This window comes from Pavona decussata, unplaced genomic scaffold (assembly GCF_977016875.1).
Source record: "Pavona decussata unplaced genomic scaffold, jaPavDecu1.1 SCAFFOLD_44, whole genome shotgun sequence".
Lineage (NCBI taxonomy): Eukaryota > Metazoa > Cnidaria > Anthozoa > Scleractinia > Agariciidae > Pavona > Pavona decussata.
The window spans coordinates 565,587-587,143 of NW_028145466.1; the positions used below are offsets into that span (position 1 = coordinate 565,587).

The 21,557-nt window shown below is 38.1% G+C and overlaps 2 protein-coding genes and 1 long non-coding RNA gene across 3 annotated transcripts in view; 2 read left to right on the forward strand and 1 right to left on the reverse strand.

Annotated features, from left to right (window-relative positions):
- The window catches only part of LOC146482704 (uncharacterized), a 120,213-nt gene extending 114,038 nt beyond the window's left edge, over positions 1-6,175 (forward strand). Inside the window, exon 3 of the long non-coding RNA XR_014864050.1 lies at positions 5,995-6,175. This is a non-coding gene — a long non-coding RNA (uncharacterized LOC146482704). The remainder of the gene's footprint in view (positions 1-5,994) is intronic.
- A 3,692-nt stretch (positions 6,176-9,867) lies between these two features.
- LOC146482709 (uncharacterized) lies at positions 9,868-11,014 on the reverse strand. Its single transcript, XM_085106727.1, has one exon. It carries the CDS (start codon positions 10,668-10,670, stop codon positions 10,209-10,211), a length of 462 nt encoding a protein of 153 aa, XP_084962853.1. The 5' UTR covers positions 10,671-11,014; the 3' UTR covers positions 9,868-10,208.
- Positions 11,015-12,305: 1,291 nt separating this feature from the next.
- On the forward strand, positions 12,306-17,007 carry LOC146482710 (uncharacterized). The gene is made up of 2 exons (XM_085106760.1): positions 12,306-12,630; positions 16,192-17,007. The coding sequence occupies exons 1-2, from the start codon at positions 12,320-12,322 to the stop codon at positions 16,502-16,504; spliced, it is 624 nt and encodes a 207-aa protein (XP_084962886.1). The 5' UTR covers positions 12,306-12,319; the 3' UTR covers positions 16,505-17,007.
- The last annotated feature ends 4,550 nt before the right edge of the window (positions 17,008-21,557 follow it).

Sequence of the window (21,557 nt, forward strand, 5' to 3'; positions counted from 1 at the left end):
ACTAGCTTGTATGGAATAATACACAGCACCATAGGAAATAGGAAATAGGAAGGTAGTGCTCAATTTTTCATTTGCTTGGTCACACTTTAGGTCTCCCTCCACAGACTGCAAAGTTAGAGCCACCTTGTACAGCATCAAAAACAGTACCATAGGATAGAAACACTGAAAGAGTTTGATATGAATGGTCACACTTCAGGATTTCATCCACAGACCCCAAAGTTAGATCCACCTTGTACAATATAAACAGTACCACATGAAAGTACTGCTCAGTAGCTTTCATTTGAGTATTTTAATGATCCACACACCTCAAAATTTTATCGATAGACTCGTTTTGTCTAATTTTTAAAGTCAACTTTCCATAGTTTCCCTTGAGGTAGCCACAAGTTCTTAATTCTGCTGATTTTTCCTGAAAGTAACAACATCTTTGTTACGGAAGTTGCCATTAAAAAACTAGTTGATGGATTTTTTTCTTTATCTTTTCCAATAAAATTCAACACGTGCTACACCGTGTCCGTAAATTTCAAGAGAAATCGTGTTAAGAGCCCGGAACATAACGGTTCACAAACGTTTCGCGGTCGGTCTATTTTCAATATTTTATTTACATGAAAGTCATAGTTTAATTCTGTAGATGAGTCTGGGGTGTTGAAACTCCAAAAGCTATGTACTGTAATTTTTCCAGTGTGTTTGCCTCCTCACAAAATGACATCAGAATCCGCAAAAAGCTCTATTTGGCAGGCATGTTTCTGTAGCAAAACGAATTTGCAGAAAGAGCCATCGATCAGCATCTCTCCTTACACTATCAAAGTTTTTGCAAGTCGCCTTCTGTAGCGAATTTTAAATTAGGGAAGTCATAAATTAGGGTAACAACTTTTAAAAGGATATTTTTAGAAAAAATCCGCACTTCTTTCATTCAAATCGTCACGCCTTAGAATTTCATCCACAGGTTCAAAAGTTAGAAACATCTTGTGCAGCAAAAAAAAAGAGAACTATAGGAAAGTACTGCTCAATAGCTTTCATTTGAATGGTCACACTTTAGGATTTCATCCACAGACTGAAACGTTAGAACCACCTTGTACAGCATATCAAACAGCACCACGGGAAAGTACTGCTCAGTAGCTTTCATTCGAATGGTCGCAGCGCTTTAGGATTTCATCCACAGACTCAAAAGTTAGAACCACCTTGTACAGCATAATATAACTTTCGTTTGAATGGTCACACTTTAGTATTTCATCCATAGACGCAAAAGTTAGAACCACTTTGTACAGTATAATAAACAGCACCAGAAAAGTGATGCTCAGTTGCTTTCATTTGAATGATCACAGCGCTTTAGTATTTCATTCACTGACTCAAAAGTTAGGACCACTTTGTACAGCATATTAAACACGACTGGCCTTACGCTACCAGCTTTGCTGACTTCGTGTATCGTTCACCGCACCACAGTTGGTCAGTAGCTTTCATTTGAATGGTCAAACTTTGATTTCATCCAAAGGCAGACACGCTAGAACCATCTTGCACAGCATAATATACAGCACTACAAGAAAGCTTCATTTGACGATTCATACTTAACGGGGAACAGCCACAAATCCAGGCTGTACAACCGCCTTTCATATACGAGTGCAATCATCAATTTGCATTGTCACACTCAATTCATCCACAGACACGAATGTTTGAACCACTTTTCACGGTATAATATCTGCGCACCAAATCAAATTTCAGTCCTTAGTAGCTTTCATTTAGACTCGAAAATTATAGAATACCATTGTAATACACAATTTCACGGAAAAATTCCTGCTCAGTAGCTTTCATTTAAATGGCCCTCGTTTGATTTCAATCCAGAGACTCGAAAGTTAAAAGAACCACATTGTTTTCTTCGAATTGATGTTAGATTTTTCTTTTTCTCTGTCGTACAAGTTTGCAAACAAAAATACAACGTCGATAGAACTGTTTAACTGTTAAAGCGATGTTCTCTTTACTGTGTACCTTTAACCAGTGACAAATGTTGTTGAGACACTGTCTTGGAGAGTTTTATTCAGGCGCAAAAGGTTTATGCAAGAGTTTTTGACAAAACCAAAGCTCGCTTTACGTTTTCTCGCAGAGTTAAGTTGGTGGGACCGAACGCGGGGAAGTGTTGTTAAATTAATTGAAGCAAATTGTGGTGTGCTTTTCCCACGTAAGGCAACGCCAGTGTCTCAACAACAATGTCACTGATTATGTCTTTTTCGAGAATTTCGTTTTTGCAAAGCCAAAGTTGAAAGATTTAATTTCAAGCAGGATTAATGGGCTTTATCACGGATTTGAGTTATTTGCAACATTCAAAACAAAAAAATGCTAAGCGAAAACGCAAGATTGAGATTTTTAAAATCACTAATTCACATATATGTTAAACAAAACCGAATTGTTGCATCGTAGCTATCAGGAAAACAACCGTTTTTGCATTAGATAGCGTTTAAAATCGTGTTCAATCTTTCTCTATCCAACAAATGTTGCAAACTCGGCGTGACACAGCCCTTCAATCTATCGAATTCTCGGCATCGGTCGAAACTTCGTAGTTTTCTATAGTTTGTAAATCGATTCCAATTTCATTTCTAAGTTGAATTCTTTCAACTTATTTTTCTTGAATTTATTTTCTGAACAAAACCTGTTTTAAAGTTTTTGTCAAATTTATTGTCGTTTAAAACGCTGTTCAGTCGTTTACAATTTTCCCGCCAAAAAACTTAGAAAAATACGGGCGCTCAAAATACGCATGCGCCAATTTTTTTTTTAATTTTTCGAAGATAATGCCTCATTAAGCAACAATATCTGTAACTCCTTTTCATCTTGTATTTAAGCTAACAGGAGTTGCTTAAACTAATTATCTTAAATGTTTTTTTTTTCTATATGTTCTATTAACCCAACAAAGTTGAACACAACATTGTATTTTTTTAAGTCATAATTTTTATTTATTTTCTTTCTACTTTTACTAGCTCAATAAAAATTGTCTTAAGAATTACAAGTTTTTCTGTACAGTTAATTAGTTAATTAAATTTCAATTAAATTATTAAAAAGGTGTCTAGAAAAAATGCCTCCTATATATACTAAGTCTTTTGGCGGGAAAATTTGGAGAAATTTGCACAGCGTTGTCCCTGGCAACAACTTTGACCAAAAAATTGATGGGGTATCCCATTAAAAATTTTACCACTAATAAATAATTTGAGGGCTACCCCTATAAAAACCGCCAAAAGAACATCAAATTACATCACCTCGTACAAGACTGGCAGAGAAAAAATAAATTGCGCTGCGGTGTTTTTAACTTTTTTTGCCCCGAAATTGCTTTAGGTTTTTAAAAAAAATTCTTTTCAGTCGTGTACGAGGTGATGCAATTTTCCATAGTGTTTTTTAGGCAATGTGACATGTTAAAACTCTAAACAAAAATTTTTCTGTTTGCTATCAATTTGCGTTCTTGCGATCTGACTTTTTGTTTTGAAGCATCAAAAATCAACGTGAAATAGTTTTTATAATTTCTTTGCTTCTGGAGATAAGTTTGTCACATTGCCTAAAAAAGTTGCTACATGATGCAAAATAAAGTGAGCGAAACATCTATATAATTGTCGAAGTTCCAGCCAAAATAAAGTTGTTAATTTGCTATGTTTCTTTCTAATCCTATGTTTGTAATTGTTGTCAAATGTCATAAACCAAACGCCTTCCGTTTTGGAAAAATAGTATATCAACAATCCATATTTGTTCGAGAATGTTTAATTATCATCAAATCTTAAAAACTAAACCGTTATAACTCGTTGGCTTTTTTCCTTTTTTGTTTGTTTTTTTTTTTTTAGGAAGATGTTTTGCTCTTTATCTTGTACCGTGTAGCAATCGAGAACTAATCACCTCACAGTTATCAAAAATACAATGTCTGGTTCTCAAATTGGTCGCTGATCTTTCAAAATTAACCCCGGCCTTTCTATCTCTTTCGAACCGCCGGACCACAACAAACAGTGAAGCGCATTATTATAATCGTGCAATTCTGAACACAAAGCCAGGAAAGGAGACTCGAAAACTTCGACCTTTACGTCTTTTACTTCAAAAACATTAACAATGGCAAGCAGAATTTCATACGAATTAAACTTCGATAAAACGTTTTGAGCTTCTCCATTTCATGAGTGTAGACAATGTGGTTTGTATTTCAAACAGTTTTGAAACTTTTCTAGAGATTTTTCTTTTCATGATTATCCCCTGAGTTGATAAGTTAATTGTTCAACTGAGCGTGAATTTCAATAAAGTTCTCGTATTCCCTATATTTTTGTGTGTAATCATGGACAATTAACCGAAACTTTTCATCGAAAAAGCTGTTGTGCGAAGTGGTTGCTTATAACAAGTTATACTTTTCCGGGATATTGTCGAAACGACCGCCGATGCTCGTGTAGTAAAACAGAAAGGACTCTCGCAGAAGTCTAAATTGAAAGAAAAAAATGTAACTTCCTCTTTCAGTGTGCTTCAGGCTATTTTTTTTTTTTTTTTTTTGACACAATTATGAAATAATGATTTATTGAGGAGAGATTATTTCCGACATGTTCTGCAAAATCCTTCAACATGTAATGCTTTTAAAAGGGCAAATAGCAATAAAATCGCTAAACATTCACGATCAACAGCTTTATAATTAAACGATCGCTCTCTTTCAAGAAGAAACTCGGAAATTTGTTAAGTTTTAATACAATGGTATACAAATCGAAAAAGAGCCAAAATTATTTGTGAGCAGTAAGTAAAATCGAAACGTTTCTTCGTGTTATCATAATTTGACTAAAATCGAAATTGAAATGTGAGATTTGAAGTCGCTTTCGATGTTTGTTGTGGTCTTCTAGTCTGCCATGACATTTTTAAACGTACCCCCCCCCCCCCCCCCATACCCATAGAACCAGACAGTGTTTTTTGATTACTGTACGGCTTAATATTAAGAGAACAGAACACAACTAATTGAAGGATCCCCGTTAAAACAAAAAACACTCCTGCTTGACTATTGCTAACTCGAGGCTGTTTGTTTTTGTTGTCGCTGTTTCTTTTTTTGTTTGTTTGTTTGTTTTGTTTTGTTTTTTCTTCAAACTGAAAGGAGCTGAAAGCGTGTTATCGACAGCCGGTCAAAAGTATGTGAAAAAACAAAAGACAAAATTCCCGATCACAGATCGTGTGCATTTGAATACTCAAGATCAGCGTCGAAAAGCGAGTCCATTATGTCGGTGTGGTTCTAACTTTAGTGTCTATGGACGAAATCGTAAGGTGTCGCCATTCAAATGAAAGCTACTGAGCAGTACATTCCTGGGATGCTGTTTATTATGCTGTGCAAGTTGGTTCGATTTTTTGAATCTGTGGATGGAATCCTAAGGTGTGACCATTCAAGTGAAAGCTACTGAGCGGTACTTTCCTGTGGTGCAGTTTGTTGTCATGTACAAGCTGGCTCTAACGTTCAAGAGAGTAGTGGATGAAATCCCAAAGTGATTCTGTGGATGAAGTCCTAATTGAAAGCTACTGAACAGTACTTTAACTTCGGTGCTGTTTGTTATCATGTGCAAGGTGGTTCTACCCTTGAGTCTGTAGATGGTTGAAATCCTTAAGTGTGACTACTAAGCCGAGTACTTTCCTGTGGTGCTGTTTATTATGCTGTACAAGTTGGTTTGGTTGAGTCTGTCGATGAAATCCAAGTGTGAGAATGGAAATGAAAGCTCCTGAACAGTAATTTAACTTAGGTGCTGTTTATTATGCTGTGCAAGATGGTTCTAACTTTTGAGTCTCTGGATGAAATCCAAGTGTGAGCAAATGAAAGCTACTTAGCAGTACTTTAACTTCGCTGCTGTTTATTAAGCTGCATAAGGCATTTCTAACTTTAAATTTGAGTCTGTGTGACCATTCAAATGAAAGCTACTGAGCAGTACTTGTACTTTCCTCGTTGTTGTGCTGTTTATTGTGTTGTAAAAGAATACTTAGATGATTCTTACTTTTGAGTCCGCATGTGGTGAATTCGCCAAGTATGACCATTCAAATGAAAGCTACTGAGCAGTACTTTTCTGTGGTGCTGTTTATTATGCTATACAAGGTGGTTCTAACTTTTGAGTCTGTGGATGAAATCCTAAAGTGTGACCATTCAAATGAAAGCTACCAAGCAGTACTTTCCTGTGGTGCTGTTTATTACGCTGTACAAATGGATTCAGATTTTGAGTATGTGAGTGAAATTGTCGAGTCTGTCAATTTTGACCAATCAAATCAAATCTGTGAAGCCATGTGTTAATTTTTTATCAAGTGTATCACCCGTTCCAATGAAACTTTTCTAGTGCGATTCGTTCTATGACATTTTTCATTGTTTTGTTTTGCTTTTTTGGTGCTGAGTGTTCTAGGATAATCGTACTGACAACTATTTGAAGTGAAGTTCAAGTTTTGGAAGTGAACGATTTGTTGACCTCATACATAGGTTTGATGAAAACATTTCCTTTGAACTATAATTGTTTTCCAAATGAAAACCCTTCAAATGAGCTATTGTTCTGTTCTCGAATTTATCTTAAACTTTTAAAGTAGCACTGTACTGCACTGCTTTGTAATTAATTTAAAATGCCTTAGAAACATTTTTGGATAAATTATCAAGAGTTATTGGCGACAAGACTAACTTTAAATCTCGACCATTTTATTCTCTTCTCAAGACCCTGGCAAGAATTTCAGTACAGGTTGCATGACAACTATAATAGAATTAGTGTTTCCCGGACAAGAACGGCTCATTTTGCAGAGATAAGTACAGTGCTACCTCAACACTCTACTAAATTTATCTATTGAGTGATAAACTTTGGGCGATCGAAAGCTTACGAACCTCAAAATACAAAAGCATTTCAAATTTTCTTAAACACAGATTTTGGAGAGTATAAATTTCTGCAAGTCTCTTTGAACACGTCTAAGGAACATTAAATCCAATTTCATTGCCAATCAGAATTAGAACGATATCTGATTACCATTGCACTAAATTGAGAGAGAAGTCATATGATCGCCGGCCAAAGTTAACTCATTCGTGTCCGAGTAAAATGGTAGCCAACACTTTGTTCACAGTTTGCAAAATGTTCCGAAATCGCGCATTTTTTTTTTTTTTGTTTTTTGCAAGAAAGCGAAATCGAGACCAACGCAAACTGAGTGCATGCTGCCTTCTCGCAGAGTTTTTTCAGAGTACCCACAACAGAACTGAATCATGATTGAAATCTCTCAGAATAAAAAACACTTTTTGGTAACAACTTTGGTAAAGTCTAATAGTACACATGAAAGTGTACAAATATTAGCTACCAATTTTACCGGAGCGCTAATGAAAAATGACTGAATACAAATTCTTATATTTGCGGCGTTTCCTTCACTTCGCTTGTTAATCCACTGATTTTCCTGTGTATTCCTTCTTGTCCTGTTTACACCCGTCGTAGCTTCAGTCTGTATATAAAATGCAAAGGTACAAAATGAGCTATGGTTGATAGAAGCTTACCAAGTAATAGTTTTTACTCCAAAGATTGGAGTATTTGGATTTTCTCTGCTGAAGAGGATCTCGGCCTGGGTCTTTGCCCGCTCGACCATCTTCGCCCCTTTAAAGTTTTCTTGTCCGTATTTGTGTATCACTGGCGTTTGAAACAGTTTTTTAAGAGATTTTGTTGAGGTGATTTTATAACCAGTTCGTTGTGAATTCATTTGAGTAAATCGCCTTGTAACCTGCGTGTATCCTCGAACAATTTGAAACCAAAGTACTCCGGCGACGACGTTTTCCTTTTGTAGGATAAATTGTATTAAACTGAATTCGGAACACTCGCTCTGTACTTCCTAATTGCATTCTTCATTTCAAAAAAAAATTTGTACGTGTGCATATCGCTGTACATGGAGACGTTGTTAGCCGAAAGAGCCAAGCAAAACCACAAGCACGTGTTAACTTCAGAATCGATTTTAAAACTATTTCCGTTCAAGTTTGCAACAAACCTCGGCACAAAAGCTGTAACTCACCTTTGGTGAAGTAACATGAACAATTCCTGCAGTTCCTTCGTTACCAACACCCGTTCAAAAGCCAGTATAAGTTCATCTCGACCCTCACACGACAACGGAGTCAGCAAAATGCGCAGTTTGTGACAAATGCTAGAATTTGTCATGAATATGGATTAGAAACTGAGGCCAATGGCTGACCAGGACGTCACAAGTTTTTTTTTTCTTCGCACGAGCCTTATTTTGCACGCTTTTATCTCTAAGCTTTAGTGTTAAAATTTGTGGAATATTCAAGAGAGAAATGTATGCATAATCCCTGTACATCAACAGGGAGATTAAGATCACTGCGATGCTTTTCACCTATAATACTTAAATTTTGCCTCCCAAAACTGGATTCGCTTCCACACGTAAAAAAAGGCCGATGAGTTCTTCATACAGGTTGGATTGGCAATGGGCTCTTTTTTATCGATTTCACGAACACTTTTCTTTTTTCGCTCAAACGTGAAATGGAAGCCATATATTTCGGAAAAAAGGAAACATCTTTTATGTGTGTAGTGGAAAAAGAATCAAAAGTTTGAAAAACTTGTCTTACATCAGTTTCATGTTTCGATATATTACTCGTCATTGATCTCTTAAACTTTGTTATAAGCTTTCTGTTAACTCGAGACAAAACAGGCAATAAACGTTTTTAACTTCAATAGCTCAAATTAATCATTTGTCTCACGATTGTGTAGCATCGCGATCAACACCTATGCCACATAATCGTGAGGCAAACTATTAATTTTAAGCTATCATTTCAAAGCACGATAACTAGAATCTTTCATGACATTAGTTTTTAAGTTTTTTATTTTTCTTATACCACTCTCTCCTTGTAAATAGTTTTAGTGTAAATACTTGTTTTACCAATTTAATATTGTTTATATATTGTACATATAATTTTCGGGAAGCGCATCGCATATGTGAACTTGTGTTCCGTCCGCGCTCTTCTCTTTGGGAAATGTCTTATATTTTCTCTTTTGTACTTCTTTTCTATGTTTCCCAATAAAGCTGATAAACTAAACTAAACTGATACTACACTATTTTCGCGGTAGTGACAAATGCAAAAAATTACCATGCAGCAATTAAGCAATCAGAACGCGCACTGAATATAAACATCTTCGCACAGATCATCTTCGGACAATTTTCTGAAAAGAAAGTGGGAACCTGGCCAGCGATATGGAAGAAATCTTCATGTGTGAAAACAGTCCACCATCCCACCCTTACGAGCCTGTTCAGGGGTCCAATATCTCCACGCGCATTATGCCAGGCCAGACAGTAACCAAATACTATGCAAGAAAGTGCAAGATACGAGTGCGTAATGTTTAACTTGGGGGCGCACGGATTTAACTGTTTCACTTAAATCTGAGAGTCCCAAAAATAAAGGTTAAACCGAAGGATTTTAATTGTACGAATACGCTTTAATTGTTAGTGGGTGTTTCGGCGTTGAAATCCTAATGGGACCGTGAGATGTCCACTAATACTTGACCATAAATTAGTTCCCTCTAACAGTCTTGTTCGACTCCAGGAAGAAGTCTGTCTGTACTGATCATTTGGTAAAACCGGTCGTTTAAACATTTTGCTAAGCGGCGCTTTTTTACGGCGCATTCACTGCCCGAATGCGTTTGACATGACTAAAACGTAATTGTTGAATTATCTAGGAAAAATTTTGTACATATTATAGTGCGAAAAAACGCAAACACTTTGTAACTTTGACCTGTTTAACTTTGGTCTAACTAAGCCAACGAATAAGACTAACGGTGTCTCTAATTATTTTTTGCAGATAACCAGTCTTCTGTTTTCTCTTTCAAAGCTAAAAAACTTATTTTCTCACGCTTTCAGATTCGCACAATAAAGGAAAAGTTATTCTCAAAGCAAGCATATTTAACAATATTTATTCTCCCTGTATATTTATTTGTTCTTATTTAAGCGCTGGAGAAAGGGAGACGTGAAGAAAACCTTTGCTGTTTTCGGTTAAAAGAGTATTTAGTCTATTGTCTCAAGTGTCATGTTGAATTCGACATACATTAGTTTTGAAAACCAGGCAGTTCACAGAGTTCAAGAAGCGTTGTTGTCACGAAAGCATGATATCTAAACATGATCCTCAACATGATGAGACAACTGGAAAATTATGTTCCTTGGCTAATAGTACAGATATTACATTGGCAGATGTTAGACAAGAACGCCGGTTCTTTGCCTTGTTCTAGAAGTACAGGTCACACTCGGTTCTGTCCAAGCAAAATTCCTTTGATGCAATCTTCCAGTTGATCTAACACAGGATTTCCTCGTCGAATCTCTCCACCAGAAATATGAAATATTTTCTTCTCATCAAACCCGGCGGGCACCCAATCATTCTTATTTCTCTCCGCGAAGAAAACGATAACAAGCTTGTCATGGTTTGTCGCAAACATTTCTCGTATCATAGCACCATCGAATATCACAAATTCATCGTCAGCTTCTTGCTCGTTGTTTTGTATCAAGTAGGAAGACTTTCGTGACCCTATCAACACGACGCAGTCGCTGCCAGCGAGCTCCTCGTTCACCTCTTGATCTTCGGCCAAGATGTCTGTAATGTTTCTCAAGTCTGCTACCGCACGTAACTTCCCTTGCAAGTAATCCTTCAGTCGTTCAGCCTGATCTCTGTCGATCCCACTGTAAAGAAACAAAGCACATTTCATTTTCGTCCCGAATTAGCGTGCAACAAATACGTTAGTCAGCCAGAGATCAGAGAAGACACGCGAACTGAATTGCATCAATGTCCTTCCGTAGTGTTTGATGAAATCGAAATGAAAGCGGGCAGGCTCTTGAAATACAACATAAATTGTAAATGTGAAAACACGGGAAAGATATCAAAAGATGAAGGCGACTGAAATTATCGATTTAAAGCTTGTATTTCGACCATTCACTTTCGAGATCGCCACAGCCTATCAAATGATTGCGCCCTGCCAAACGATGCTGTGACATCGAAAGATCAACAAAGAAGAATGATGAAAAGTATTCTATTCTGTCAATGCTGATCGAAGACATCACTACTTTAATTATTTCAAGTTAAGCTCCTTTGAATTATAATTAAAGAGGTGAAGATAACTCATCGCCTATTGGCCAATAGAAGGAAACGGTTATTATGTTTGTGCATAAAATATGAGCAGGTGTTCCCCTTTCGGCATAATTTATTCAGCCACGTAGCTTCTTTCCCCAGTCTTACTCTTCGCTGCACCCTGGGGAGAAAGGAACTTACGTCATGCTCCAAAATCGAAAAAAAATAAAATAAAATAATGATAATAATAATAATAATAATAATCCCGCAGAAAATCAACACAATAATCACACACACAACAAGCAATACCCTTCACTCTGAGAGGTAAATGAGCTAAAAGTCGAAAAGCCGGTGTGTAGATACGATTCTTATCAGCAACAATAATAACAACTGACAACAGCTACCGACAGAGGCATTTTGCGTCGTTAATGCCGATTATGTGGGGAAAGAAGATCTTAGCAAGAAATATTGGAACCCAAAAAGAAATTTCGGGATAACTGAGATAAATTAATCAGCATTAATTCGTCGTGTTAAAACCCGACAGCGACATGATAGAGACCAAACCGAGAATCGACAGAACGCCCGGGGGCAACCGTGCACAGCTGTTTCGAGCTGGTTGGCTCTCGTCAGCACGGTGTAGCACAGCAAAAAGTAGATCTTTTTACAGATCCTGCGTACACTTGCAGCATTTTCGTTTGCGGTCCGTTTCTTATTGTACTACAATATATATATGTTTTGTTTTTGTTTTTTCACAAATCTCAAAAATCCCTGGTTATCCCTTATTTTGTGTTTGGATTCTAATGATACTTTTATAAGACATTTATACATTTTCGTGTTGCCTGAAAGTCACAGATATTGTTTTTCTCTTCAGCGTCGAGATAGCATACGTCAGGAGCTCATGGCTACATTCGTATAGCAAGGACTGTAACATGTGATGAACACTCCCTGAGGTACTTTGGACCTTATTTTGCTCAAAATTGGAGTGTAAGGCTATAAATTAATTTAACGTGTAAAAGCAAGATAAAATGTCAGTACTATGTGAAAGAACCGAATCCCGGTCTCCTGCGTTCAGTTATAGGTCCAGCCGGCCTAGATTTGGCAATATTTATAGGCACATTACTTTTGAATTTCTATTTATTATTATTACTAGGGACTGGGGTTGAGAGTCGTTCCTTTTTTCCTTTCCGGAATTCCCGTTCCAAATTTTCTCCCTATAGACAATAGCCGACACAGTTGACTAGTCACCAGGAACAAAACCGTGTTGTTTACCCTCGGCCTCCGGTACAAAACATGAGTAAAGGACGAGATTGGGTTGATTACTGCTTTAAAATCATCATTATCGGCGATTACAAAGTCGGAAAGACATCTTTACTATGTAAATACACTGGACGGGAAATGCCGAGCGCTGACACATCAATTAGCGTGGATTTTCGAGTGAAAACTCTTCACAGGGGAAACAAGAAAGTCAAGTTGCAAATATGGGATATCGCCGGACAAGAAAGGTTTCGAACTGCCGTGGCGAGCTATTATCGCGGAGCGATGGGAGTGCTTTTGGTGTACGATGTCACCAGCAGAGAGTCTTTTCAAAACATCCGTTTCTGGTGAGTTCAACAAGCTTTTTTTCTCGCACCGGTTTTAGGTTCGGTACAAAACTAAAACAATCTTTTGATTTCGAAAGGATCGATGGTCGTTTTACTTCCGGCCTTGGTAATTAATCCGTTCGAACTTGGTTAACTTGTGACGATCAACTGAGAGTGCCCGTCATAACGGGTCGATGTTATATTGGCGACCAACTTAAAGGTTGCTGGTTTTTTCCTATTAGTTTTGCAAAATGCCAGAAGATCGAGTGTTTGTTAAGTCTCGTCTATGCATGAAATACGTTTTTGTTGAGTGAAACGGAGTTTATTTCCCCAACCTGGCTCCGACCCAAAGGAAGTCGTTAAGTCATCTGGTCATTGGCTACCCCAAGTCCTCAAGGTCCATAGTATATATTCAAATTCAAAAGTAGCCGTAAGTCATCTGGTTAGTGGCTACCTTGAGGTCGGTAGTATAATTTCCGATCCAAAGGAAGCCGTTTTAAGTAATTGTGGTAACGGCATCCCCAAGGTCAGTAATATATAAATAACTTCATTTTCAGACGAGGAAACCGGCTAGCAAAAGCTATTACGAATTTTATCACTATAATATATTCCTTAGCCAGAAGCCGAAAGTTATTTTATTTTCGGTTTTGAGGCTGTCATAAGTGTCAAGAATAGCCTCTCGAACAACATTAGCCTGTGTACAGCCGCCCCCTCCCCTCGGGAAAAATCTCTCCCCGATTTTTCCTGAGTGGAGGGGGCGGCTGTACACAGGCTAGAACAACATTCGGACAACATTTTGCGTGACATTTCAATTTACAGACCTACTAAAAGACCACGCTTTTTAAGAGATCTTACGGTCATCTTTCAAAATTAATGTTTCCATATGCAGAATATTACACAGCGAAACATAACTGTGTATTCCTTGATTTTTGAGCGTGACCTGCTAAAGCTCCTCTATCCTTAAATGTTCAATACTAACAACCGATCTCCAGGTATGTCATCTTTCACAACCTGTTTTGATAATAATCCAAAACATTTTGTGTTCGCTCGACTAACGCCGTGACAATAAGCTTCGTACATGAAAACGTGTGGTTTACTGGTTTAGTTTGTAGACATTTGCAACGTCACGGTGAACGTAACGCCATGTAAATTCCGCGATATATGATGAATAATGACCTCCACATTCCTCCCGTAGTTTTGGGACTTTGGCTCGACTCGGAACACTGTACTGAATATCAACTTCCGGCCTCGTTCAGCTAAAGGATAGCCTCCCCTGCAGAGGTCCTTAGGGAATCGTCACACGTTCCTGGAGGAAAGATTGCGTGACGAGCCAAAAGAGCGTCTGCGAGGGAGGCTAGCAAAAGGACAGCCATCTTTTTCGACTGACAGTGTACATGATATTGAGACAAGTAGTAATAATCGAAGATTAGGGAGTGCGTTCGATGTCACCCAGTGCCACTGGATGTCACCAGGCACTCTCTGCGGGGCGTCCCAAGATCCGTTCATTCAATCAACGTTGACGCATACAATCTCGACTCCAATCCGTATTAGGAGTGCGTTCTACGTTGTTCCGAGTTTCTTTGAACCTCATTATGAAAGTATAAAGGCTAATCTTCCGAGACGTACTCCACTCTTTGCTTTCACCAGCTCCACTTCAATCTCACTGCAATATCTAACCTATTCCGCATCGAACCAATTTTAAATTAGACCGCCCTCACACTATACAAGTGTGATAACTGTCCATGGTGTCACATTGGCGACGGAATCGGTATCGCAAGGATGAGAACGTTTCCTTTTTCTTCCGATTCCCCTTCTGATTCCGTCGCTTGCGATCAAGCCGGGTGAACTGGTTCATCGGAATCGGAAGCGCAAGCAGAAGAATCAACCAATCACATTGTTGAAGATATCATGTTCCATTTGCAAAACGAACAGACTCAAGAATAGCTTTTTCTACAGTAATTTTAGTGTTTTTCATGGATCACATTTTAGCTTCGTCTTATTTTGTAACTCTGAACCAATTTAAATCTCTGCTCTCCTCGTACTACAAAGATGCACTTATTTCGTGCTTCGATATTGAGGACCCTAGAACCTGGAAATCTGTCTGTTTAAAGTGTAATATGCCACGCAACCTTTCAGAGCCTATTTCGTGTTGTTATTAGTTACTATCTTATTCGAGTGTTTAGAACTTTGTTAATCTTGGGCCCACAGTAATTGGCGCTAGCTGTTGTGGTCACTCTGCCTCAACCCAGTAATTGTAAGTTTATTCTCTGTTGACGTTGTCATGTTCTGTTTATAGTTTTATTTTAGAAGGCGAAGTCTAATAAAATAAAATAAAATAAAATAAATTAATTTGTAAAGTGCTGTAATCAGTTTTAAGCTTCAATAAACTATCTTATCTTATCTTATCTTATCTTATCTTATCTTATCTTATCTTATCTTATCTTATCTTGTCTTGTCTTATCTATCTTTCATTCCCAGTTCCAAGATTTAGAACATAGAGGCTTCAGCCTCTTGACTTCTTGCCAAATCTCTCGTAGTTATAACTGAGTAATCATGCACAGCTCACACCGCAAGGACAACTTCAAGCCAGCTGCCTTCCCACGTAAAGTGTACATGACTACATCACAGGACTTGTTTCACTCGGTGAGCGAACAATTACACTGAAATTTTAAAAACACGTTGCGGATGGACGATCAGTATGAGCGAAAAATCACAATCAGAAATACAGTGCACGTTCGGTTTGGAAACAGGGTGTGACTTTTTGCCACCAGAGAAACTTCAGTCACCTAAGAGATAGTCTTCCAACGAAGCGACACAGGCACATTCAAGGACAAACTGACGTAGGAGTCCGCGAGTACCTCATACTTCGCCGTGAGAAACGAGAACACAAGTTTCGGTGCCAAGCTTGCTATGGCGAGATGTTTTTACTATATTGCAGGAAACATGCCACCCTGCTAGCAGAGCCTTTCTTTTGCTTGCTCGATTTTGGCGTTCAGTAAAGAAAAAGACAAAAGGAGGCCCTGCTCGCAGGGTGGGAACATGCGTGTGGTAACGTGAGTTTCTGGATCTGTAAATTCCGTCGGAGACATGGTTTATTAATCACTTTTCTTACGCAGATTTATGTCTCTTTTATTCGTTATTCCTGGAAGCCGTTGAAATCATTTACTCAAGGGAACCATTGAGATTCCAAGAAACAATTGTTCAAAATCGGTACATTTTTCCACACGCCTTACCTTTGAAAATTTTCCCATTCTTCCCGATTTTTCCCCATTTCCTACAACAATGATCCATTATCTGACAAACATGTAAAATAATCCGTGCTGTAGATGATTTTTACACAGTCGACAAATAGTCATGCCGACCCAGATTTTAATGCGACCTCACTCATTAACAACCTCGTTCTCAGGGTCCTCTCTCTTCTGATCTTAGGAACGAGGTTACGCGTCGCTTACGCGTTTAGCTGATCTGCCAACACGTCCAGAATGCCTTGCGTTATTTGGTCCCAGGACTCAGACAGACAGCTAGGCGCGATTAGGCCTGGGAATGAGGCTGATGCTAATCATGTTCTGTATTTGTTCACAGGCATGATGAAATGAGGAGATCCTGTCAACCCAATGCCAAGGGTATCCTTGTGGGAAACCGATGTCACATGTCACATTTAAGAGAAGTGCAACTAGAGGATGGAAAACAGCTTGCAGAGCACCTTCAACTGCCTTTTTATGAAACTAGCACCACACAGAACATCAACATAGATGAGTGTTTTGATGAGCTGGTGGATTCACTTCTTGAGGAGATAGAAAGAGGGAAGCAGATGAGGGAACTGACAACACTTGTGCTGCCAGCAAGTGGAAAGGAAGATAGGTCAACAGATGCCTGTTCGTGTATGCTACTGTGATCAAAGGCACATGAATTTAAGCATATCAAGTAGAGCATGGTTCTCATATGCCATGGACTTACCTGCAACAAAGCCTGCAATACCACCTGGGATACTGCCCCAGCAAATGAGAACATGAACCGTCCAGGTCTTAATCGCCGATGTGCCTGTGAAGCTGGCTCAAGCTCAACTTTGCAGGTACAGGCACATCTGCGATTCCTCCTGAATTCCAATGATAAAAGTATTTACTGCAAGGGAACTGGTAATAATAAGTTTGTTCATAGAGGACCCACCTTGTCTGGGGTAGTGGGTTATCGAAGATGCCACCTATCTCATGGACATTACCGACCAGATTTGATTGGCTTTAAAATCTGAGTTGACACAGAAATATTCGCTAGCAAGAGTCAGCATTGCTAGATAAGTGAGGTTTGAATCTTACTGTTATTGTCAAGGGTAGCTATGCAATAAAGACACCGTCTTTTGAGGTTGAGGAAGGGGGGAGCAGACAGAGACCACCATCTATTTTGTGGTTTTGTGGGTCCCATTTGAGAGAGGGGGCAAGTACCTCTCTTTAAGATGCCGGGAGATGGTACCAGTTTTTTTCACCAGTGATTAATAACTTCTTACTTGTATAAGGTGGGAAAACTGGTGATGTCAAACTCATACTGTATTTTGAAAGCTAATTGCAATATGGAGTTCAGTAGCTGTATATTTATGTGCTGTATTTGGTACTGGTGTATTTATATGTAATTCAACCTTAACTATTAATGTGGTGGCTATCAAGACTATTTTGGTGCTTCCCATCTACATCTACATTTATACATGGCAAAGGTTGCCCATCGTGCCACAGTCTGCTGGTGCTGGTGTATATAGTTTAGGTAGAGTACATTGGGGGAAAGGGAGAGGTTAAAGAAGCAGACAGCTAGAGTGGCCTGGGAATGAAATGGGGCTCTCAAAGAAGGGTAGGCATTGGGGAGGAGGGACTGAAAAGAGGCCCCTCTTCCCAAGCCCCTGCCAGTAAATACCCAGAAAATGACCAAACGATTTAGGGCGCATTACTTGTAAGATTTCCCAGACTCAAGTCCTTTTTTTCCAGGCACAAATTACAGGCTATATGAACCCACAAGAGTAAAGCAAATGATACCCAAAGATAAAACTTTGCAATCTTTTAAAAACAAATTCTCCCTGCTAGTATAGTAAGAAATATATGCAGACCAGTGAGGAGAATTTGTTTGTTGATATTGAGGTTTAAGAGGTAAATCACAGTGTCATGTATTCAAATCCTATGTAAATAGCAAGCTGGTCAGCCTCCTATCACAATTGAAGGCTGAGAGCATGACCATCTTGTGTTAAATTCCAGGCAGATTTTTCATTTTGCTCTAAAGTATCTGTGTTTTTCGGTGGAGTAGAGTCAATGAAAGAAAAGCAACAGACACTTTGGAGCAAATGAATTTTTAATTAAATTTGAAGCACGTGTGCAAAAATTCAGGCACTTTTGAAGAAAACGAAAAAATCAACCTGGAATTCGACATGACACAGTAATGCTCTCAGCTCTTCGTTAACATTCATATTTGCAATATGGTGTTTCTTGACAAAGAAAAAAGTGGCAAATAATGTCTCATTCCTTTGAATAAATATGACTTTGAGGCACACATGAGAGGGTTTCTTGTCTTTTCTTGGACGAAAGTGAAAGCTAAATGGAAAATATGAGGCTATTTTAGACGCTAAGTTGGAGAAAAACAGCGTTAACTTGAGCCAAGAAGCTGTCATGTAATTTTCAAATCACTCTAATAGAATGGATAATTAGCAAAAAAAAAAAAAAAACGCAGTCTTTTACATACATTATTTCTCGAAAATGAAGCACTTATCTGCCAAAAAGAAAAAATGAAGGGCAATGTTTTCCAATCAAATTGCAGCTCACATGCAACACTTTAGGAAAATCCAAGCAAAATCGAAAAATGGCCGAAAATTCGACACAACCCAGCCTGTGTCGCGAACTAAGAAAGATATGGTGGGACAAAGATCAGATGCATATTTCTTCGTCATGTTTGTGACATGCCGAATGTTGAACTTTTTCTTATTTCCTGATAAAGCTAAGAAATCTCACCATCTCCCCTTCCTTGACCACTACGGAAGAAATTTCAATATTACTCATCCTAGCAGTATGTGGAAGCGTGTCAGAAATGAACCTAGTGACGGCCTAGCTCGCCACAGGTCTCCCAGTAGCTCAGTGCAGGGCTTGAGACTAATGGTAGCCACAGTTAATAAAAGGCAATGGTTTTGAAGCCTGACAAATTCCTTTGTTATATGTTTGTTGGCATTTTTTGGCCTTGACAATGCACGGACAACAATAGATTTTGAAATGTGTTGGAGCAACTGACCAACAAAAACAGTGGTGTTAAGATATTCAACTGTAGTGTGAACATTTAAACAAAGGATTGTGCGCTGTCGTGGCCCTTCCAACGTAAAAATGGTCACAGAATAGTAAATATTCAGCTTTGGCTAGTAGGTCTTATGCCTTGAAGCACTGGAACACCAGACAGACTCAAACTGAACATTAATTACTTTAGTCAAATCACAAAAGCAACCAAAGAGAACAGAAACTGGAAGAAGACCTTCATGGAAACTGAGAAAAGAGAATAAAAAAGAAAAATAAGAAAATGGAAAATATGATAACTGTTGCACTTGTTTGTACTGGTTGTTTGTACTGGATTTTCTAACCAATGTTACACATAAAGTAAAGATGTCTGTTCCCCACCGCTTTGCTCTTAAAACAAATTAGTGAAACCATGCATGAAAATGTCTGGCCAGTGGAAATTTGCTTTTGACTAGTGATTCTCAGTCATTAATAATACATCAAGAGAAAACAAAGAAAATCACTACTGTGACCGTGGTTTGGATATGTGTTCCTAATTACCATAAAATTTTGCCAACTTTAGCCTTGAATTTCTCCAAGAATTATTGATCATTCGAGAAGCCATATCAAACACTCGAAGGTGTATTTCATCAGATATCTAATCACCTCAAAGTCATTTTAAAAAAACTTGGCTGTGCCTCGTTTTCTCAACCTACTTCTCAGTGTTTGGATATCCGATGAAACATGCGTAAATTGATAAATTACATCAAACCTGTCACTAGCCACTGAGCTAGTAAACTGAAAAGTTAGTCTTGAGCTCTGGAAAAGTGGTCAGAGCATCCAGACAGTTTGCCGAATATCATGAGTTTGACTCCATTTGGGACACTGATCTCTGTGTCCTGCTTGCCGAATACGTCTTACTTTGCTTCTTTATTACCAAGTGAAATGCCCACAAAGTAGATGGCTAGCTGAGTACACATCCACTGTCACAATAAAGCATTTGTTTTGGACAATTCGTTCTTGTTTTTTGTTGGCATTGACATTTCTATATTTCTACTAACAGTGTTTTCTTGTTGCTGGAAAAAGAGTGTTTTGTGCTTCCAGTCTTACCGGAAGTGATTTCCATTAAGGTGGCCGAACACAGTTTGCGCGCGCTTTACAGACTCTGTTAGTGATGCTATTAAGCGCGCGCTATGGTTGTGGTACGTAAATACGGCAGTCGATAAAGTGATCCCTCAATTTCACATGAAATGGATAATAAAGGTAAGTTTTGATCCTAAATAACTAAGTTTCTCGTTTCTGGACTCTTTTTCTTTTCTTTCCGAGCAAAAAAGTCATTCACCGAGACCTTTTGCATGCTTTTCAACTTTGCCATGAAACCCAATTAAAGCCACGCATGCGCATTGGACCAAAAAATTGCGACTGGTTGTTTTCGTGGAAAAGAACTGTTTTCTAAGGAACCGCTCATTAGAATTTCGTAAAATTTGGCATGAAAATATTTCTCTTAAAGTGTAACTCGCCTACAAAGAGAAACCTAAATCTAACAGAGGGTATCTTCACAAAACATTAAAATACAAAATCAATATTTACAGGAGATCTGTCTGTTAAAATTACATGAAAATAGTGCAACGGTGTCAGTGTTTTGTGAGTTTATCTGGATACAAAAAGTGGAAAAAATCTAATGAGTACATTTTCTAAAAATAAAGTAAACCTACAATATAAGGACATTTAATAGTTCGCTGCATTGCCATGGAAACGGTACTTAGCTCGATAAGACGTACAAAAATCCATTTTTTCTTAGTTAGTCTTACACCATACCAATTTTGGGCGCCCAGAAGTACATAGTTTCCAAATAACATCTTCTAACACCTGTACACTAAAAAACTGTATTCGGCCACCTTAAAAGCCAAGAAATCGTCAAAAACAGCATTGTACATGAAAGTAAATGCTTGAAGTTGTAAATACTTTGTTTATACAAGATTTATTTATTTTTTCACTGAAATTAATAGTAATGACAAATGAGTAGAAGTCTAAATCTCTAAATAATGTTGCGCTAACTTAATAACAAGGATTCACAATAACAAAATCTATTATAAATTGTACTATTTTTATCACAGTTTGCTCCTTTTATTTATCATCCAACTGTGGATTAATGTGCAAGTGTCACATAAGTCACACCAGCAGGGAACTTCCACTAAACTGAGGATCACAAAAGCTGTCAGAGAATCACAGATGACAGTTGAATTTGTTAAGTGGGCTGACCAAATCAAAGTTTTTGGCAATCATAAATGCATGAATGTAAATTTCACTTGTTCTCATTGCTCCGTCAACTGGAAAGCCATCCTATGAATTCAGTTCATGGAGAATTCAGTCACGAGTCAAATTGAACAAATTTAAATAAGCATGAACTGATCTCCATAAAACAAACAAAAAGTCATTTTTTGAAGTGACATTTTCTTTCCATCCCACTGTGGTTGCTAATAGTCCCCAATTTATTTTATACAGCGCCCTTTGAAGCTCAAAATGCGAACAAATGTACATTGAACAATTGCAATACCCTAGGCTTTGTCCAAATTCTTCTTGACTGACAGAATATCATAAAATTCCAAATATAAGCCCCTCCAAAAATAAGACCATTCAAAAAGAACCCCTCCCCCCAACTGTTCACTCAGTAAGCCCTCCCTAATAATAATAATAATTTGTGACATTTCTATAGTA

Excerpts from the sequence above, each read along its gene's own strand:
- LOC146482709 (XM_085106727.1), bottom strand. The coding sequence starts at position 10,670 with ATGAAATGTGCTTTGTTTCTTTACAGTGGGATCGACAGAGATCAGGCT.
- LOC146482710 (XM_085106760.1), top strand. The coding sequence starts at position 12,320 with ATGAGTAAAGGACGAGATTGGGTTGATTACTGCTTTAAAATCATCATT. Across the intron at positions 12,631-16,191 it reads TTTCAAAACATCCGTTTCTG|GCATGATGAAATGAGGAGAT; the intron begins GTGAGTTCAACA and ends ATTTGTTCACAG.